This window comes from Piliocolobus tephrosceles, chromosome 12 (genome assembly GCF_002776525.5).
Source record: "Piliocolobus tephrosceles isolate RC106 chromosome 12, ASM277652v3, whole genome shotgun sequence".
Taxonomy (NCBI): domain Eukaryota; kingdom Metazoa; phylum Chordata; class Mammalia; order Primates; family Cercopithecidae; genus Piliocolobus; species Piliocolobus tephrosceles.
Genome location: NC_045445.1, coordinates 52,370,017 through 52,374,856, shown reverse-complemented (window position 1 = coordinate 52,374,856; position 4,840 = coordinate 52,370,017). Strand labels below are relative to the sequence as shown.

At 41.2% G+C, this 4,840-nt stretch overlaps 1 protein-coding gene across 1 annotated transcript in view; it reads right to left on the bottom strand.

Moving 5' to 3' along the window:
* The window catches only part of BTK (Bruton tyrosine kinase), a 29,239-nt gene that overhangs the window by 23,039 nt on the left and 1,360 nt on the right, over positions 1–4,840 (bottom strand). Inside the window, exons 2-3 of the mRNA XM_026452150.1 lie at positions 3,240–3,410; positions 2,614–2,712 (exon numbers count right to left, since the gene is read on the bottom strand). Coding sequence (XP_026307935.1) covers positions 2,614–2,712; positions 3,240–3,380 — 240 coding nt within the window. The 5' untranslated portion in view covers positions 3,381–3,410. The remainder of the gene's footprint in view (positions 1–2,613; positions 2,713–3,239; positions 3,411–4,840) is intronic.

The window sequence follows — 4,840 nt, the reverse complement described above, 5'->3', positions numbered from 1 at the left end:
CCTCCCAAAGTGCTGGGATTACAGGCTTGAGCCACCGCGCCCGGCCCTTTTGGTCCATTTTTTACATTGAGATGTTTACCTCATTTCTAATACTTTTAAAGAGATCTTGATATAAGAATATTAATCCTGGCCGGGCGCGGTGGCTCAAGCCTGGAATCCCAGCACTTTGGGCGGATCACGAGGTCAGGAGATCAAGATCATCCTGGCTAACCCGGTGAAACCCCGTCTCTACTAAAAAAGACAAAAAACTAGCCGGGCGAGGTGGCGGCGCCTGTAGTCCCAGCTACTCTGGAGGCTGAGGCAGGAGAATGGCGTAAACCCGGGAGGCGGAGCTTGCAGTGAGCTGAGATCCGGCCACTGCACCCCAGCCTAGGCGACAAAGTGAGACTCCGTCTCAAAAAAAAAAAAAAAAAAAGGACCAAAAATTAATGGGCAATTCACAAATAAAATATAAACGAGCAGTAGACCAACTTTATGAATAAAAGAAATTGCAAAATAAGTTAGCAATAAAATGCTATATATATTTTTTTTGAGATGGAGTCTTGCTCTGTCCCCCAGCCTGGAGTGCAGTGGTGTGATCTAGGCTCACTGCAACCTCCACCTCCCGGGTTCGAGGAATTCTCCTGCCTCAGCCTCCCGAGTAGCTGGGATTACAGGCTCGCGCCACCATGCCCAGCTAATTTTTGTATTTTTAGTAGAGAGGAAGTTTCGCCATGTTGGTCAGGCTGGTCTCAAATTCCTGCTCATGATCCACTTGCCTTGGCCTCCCAAAGTGCTGGGATTACAGGCGTGAACCACCGTGCCCCGCCTGAAATGCTATTTTTCTTGGCTGTCAAATTAACTAGTATTTAAAATATCTAGTGTTGAGCCGGGCACAGTGGCTCACGCTTATAATCCCAGCACTTTGGGAAGCCGAGGTGGGAGGATCACTTGAGGTCAGGAGTTCGAGATCAGCCTGGCCAACCTGGTGAAACCCCATCTCTACTAAAAATACAAAAATTAGCCGGGTGTGGTGGTGGGTACCTGTAGTCCCAGCTACTCAGGAGGCTGGGAAAAGAGAATCAATTGAACTGGAGGTGGAAGTTGCAGTGAGCAGAGATCGCACCACTGCCCTCCAGCCTGGGTGACAGACGAGAATCCGTCTCAAATAATAATAATAATAATAATAATAATAATAATAACAACAACATAAAATATCAAGTGTTGGAAAAAATGTACAGAAACAGGCACTGTCATACATAGCTTGTAGGTGTGTATGAAATTCAATTCCACTTCTAGAAAATGAAATAAAAAGATAAAAATAACCAAAGTGCACAGATTTTCTTAAAGAGAAGAACAAAATTTTACTTCTAAGAAATTATCATAAGGAAAAGAATAAAAAAAGTACAGAAAGATGTATGCAAGATTGTTCCTCTCAACATGGTTTATACTATCAAGCACTTGTAGACAAACTGAATGTGTAATAAGGGGAGATTAGTTAAACAAATTACAATACATCCATAATAGGGAATACCAGGCAGTCATTAAAAACATGTTATTAGAGAATATCTATTGCCATGAGGAAAAGTTTCCCACGTATCGTTACATTGAAAAAGTAGGTTACAAAGCAAGATGTGTACTATGAGTCTATGTTTTAAATGTATAACATATATATAAGTGTATGTGTATGTGTTCTTAGTGAAGAAAAACATCTGTAAGTCTAGGTACACCAATATGTTAATAGTTGTTTTAACTGGGTAACAGGATTATGCATCATTTTAATCTTTTTGTGTTTTTTATATATTCCAGAGTTTCTATAATAAATATGCAATTCTCTTGCAATCAAGAAAATACCGAAAATGGTCAGATACAGTGGGTGGCTCACTCCTGTAATCTCCGCACTTTGGGAGGCTGAGGCAGGCGGATCACTTGAAGCCAGGAGTTTGAGACCAGTCTGGCCAACATGGTGAAACTCTGTCTCTACTAAAAAAAATATGAAAAATTAGCCAGGCATGGTGTTGCACACCTGTACTCCCAGCTACTTGGGAGGCTGACGCATGAGAATTGCTTGAACCCAGGAGATGAAGGTTGCAGTGAGCCAAGATGGCACCAATGCACTCCAGCCTGGGTAACAGAGTGAGATTCTGTTTAAAAAAAGAAAAAGAAAGAAAGAAATACTGAAATTGATATATATTTTTTAAAAGTGAACTCAAAAGTCAGTAAGTTTTATGCCTCTTGCTCTGAAAAGTGAGAGGAGAATGAATAGTAAGGTATTAAAGAATATCATGTGACTCAGAGCCCTAGGATTCTGGCATTCAGACTTACTCAAGCCTCTAAATCTGATCCTGGTAACTGAGGGAATAAAACCAATGATCTCTGATTAGTTTGAAAACTTGATATAGCATCATTTAAAAGTTTGTGTTAACAAATTTTCCAGGTTTACTGAGATGTTCTGAATCTGAAAGAAAGAAGCTAAGATTCTTTATAACCAATGTGGTAGAGTGAAGATTTTTTAAAGGAAACTTGACTGTGTTCCACATTGCACAGCATCACCAGTCTATTTACAGATAATTTAAATGTTGCAAATTTCTTCACATCTGCTGTTCCCCGTCTCAGACATTGGTCTCTTCTTACCGGAATCTGTCTTTCAGGAGGAGGATTTTTTTCAGGAACCACTGTTTCAACGCAAGTGATCTTCTCAACGTCTATTGAACCCTTCTTACTGCCTCTTCTCTGAGAAATAGAATGAGGAAGAAAATGGAGAAAGATTAAGAGGGATTAAGCAACCAGATGATTAGATTTTGTTATCTAATCATTCAACATAGTGAGGTGGCACCCACAGGCTACATCAGGACCTGTCATGTGGGGGAAGAAAAAAAAATCCTTCCAGATCTATAAATCTAATCTTTGACTACCAAATGGAGGGCAAATACCATGGAAGAGTGAATGACTGTATGTGCCTTCCTCATAGGAAGTAAGGAAGCAATTTCCAACTCTTCGATTTCATTCTCAATAATCATTTCATGAGTGCTCATCAATTCCAAGATTCCATGGTAATATTTTCCTTGTGGCTTCTTAGGACCTTTGACTTGCCGGCTTTAGCTACTTATAGGCTAGGAAATACTTTGCTGAATTTGAAGGGACTTAGGTCCATTCTACCCCCCTCTTCCTACCAATGAAAATTTACCTCTTCCCCAAGAAAGATCTAAGGCCAAGTCCTTGACATCTTGAAACTCAGGTTTCATAGTCGAGAAACTTACCCCACGTTCAAAGTCATACTCATAGTAGGAGAGTTTGTGCACGGTCAAGAGAAACAGGCGCTTCTTGAAGTTTAGAGGTGATGTTTTCTTTTTCTGTTGAGATCGCTTCAGAAAGATGCTCTCCAGAATCACTGCGGCCATAGCTTCTTCTTTCTGGAGCTCACCTGTGTGCTGTTGATAACGAAAGTTCCTGAGGACCCAGGACATTAATCCTCATCCCTCTTGGTTCCCCCTCAGCCTAGCTACCTAGTTTCAAATGGAACAAAAATGTGCACAGCTCACAAAATAATTTCTTCCTACCACCCTCCTCCCACAGCCCCCAGCTCTGTCAGGGTTCAGGTATAATGGATGCACACTGAATTAGGGGGATTGGTTCGATATTGTGAGCTCATATAAACTGGGTTCTTGTGTAAGGCAATGGAATGTTCTAGATGTTAAATGGCACACACCTGTGTGCTTAGTAAGGTGTAGAGGTAGCTTTACACTATTCACCTTTATATGATATGTGTAGAATCTGTGAAAAGCAAGTATCTGTGCAGCTGTTGATCTTGATATACCCAGAAGGGATAATGCAGGTGCCAGAACTCCACTGAGGCAAATATTGGACTTTCAGTTCCCAATTTCCTAGACAGTGAATGTAATTTTTCAAACATTGTCCCACTGGGGTCTGTAACCAAGGGAACTAATAAGGATATGGAGGCTGCACCTGCAGTTATGGACACACATTAACTGCTGCCCAACTGATTTTGCCCACACCCACTGACAGAGCTACAAAGGATAGAAGCTTTGTTCTAAAGTTGAAAACATATTTTTTGTTGTTGTTGTTGGTGTGTGTGTGTGTTGGGGGGGTAGTTGTTGTTTTCTGACCTTTTCCCCATTTAGCTTAAATTAGTTCTTTTAGACAGCATCAGGCAAAATTGATGCAACTAACTGTCTTACTGATATAAATGCCACCTCTGTTCATTTATGAAACGCAACTTATTTAGCCTCCCCAAACCTACAATACTCCAGAAGGATTCCATTTAGGTAACTGAAACACAGAAAGACAAATAAAATCCCCAAAGTCACCATTGGCTTTTTTATTCACACCAAGCAACACTTCATATCAGTTATTCACTTACAGTTTATGCACAATGTTATATTATTACTAGTTCCAAACTTTCATTGGAAAGATAAAGTGAAAACAAATGCTGTCATAAAAATAGAACACTAGGCTGGGCTTGGTGGCTCACATCTGTAATCCCAGCACTTTGGGAGGCCGAGGCTGGCGGATCACCTGTGAGGTCAGCAGTTCCAGACCAGTCTGGCCAACGTGGCAAAACCCCATCTCTACTAAAAATACAAAAATTAGCCGGGTGTAGTGGCAGGTGCCTGTAATCCTAGCTACTTGGGAGGCTGAGGCAGGAGAATCGCTTGAACCCGGGAGGTGGAGGTTGCAGTGAGCCGAGATTGTGCCATTATGCTCCAGTCTGGGCAACAAGAGCATAACTCCATCTCAAAAAACAAAACCAAAAACAACAACAACAACAAAACACTAAGTAAGTAATGAAAAAACCACCAGCCCTCCACTCAAGTTTTATTAGAGGTAGGGATTTTTCCTA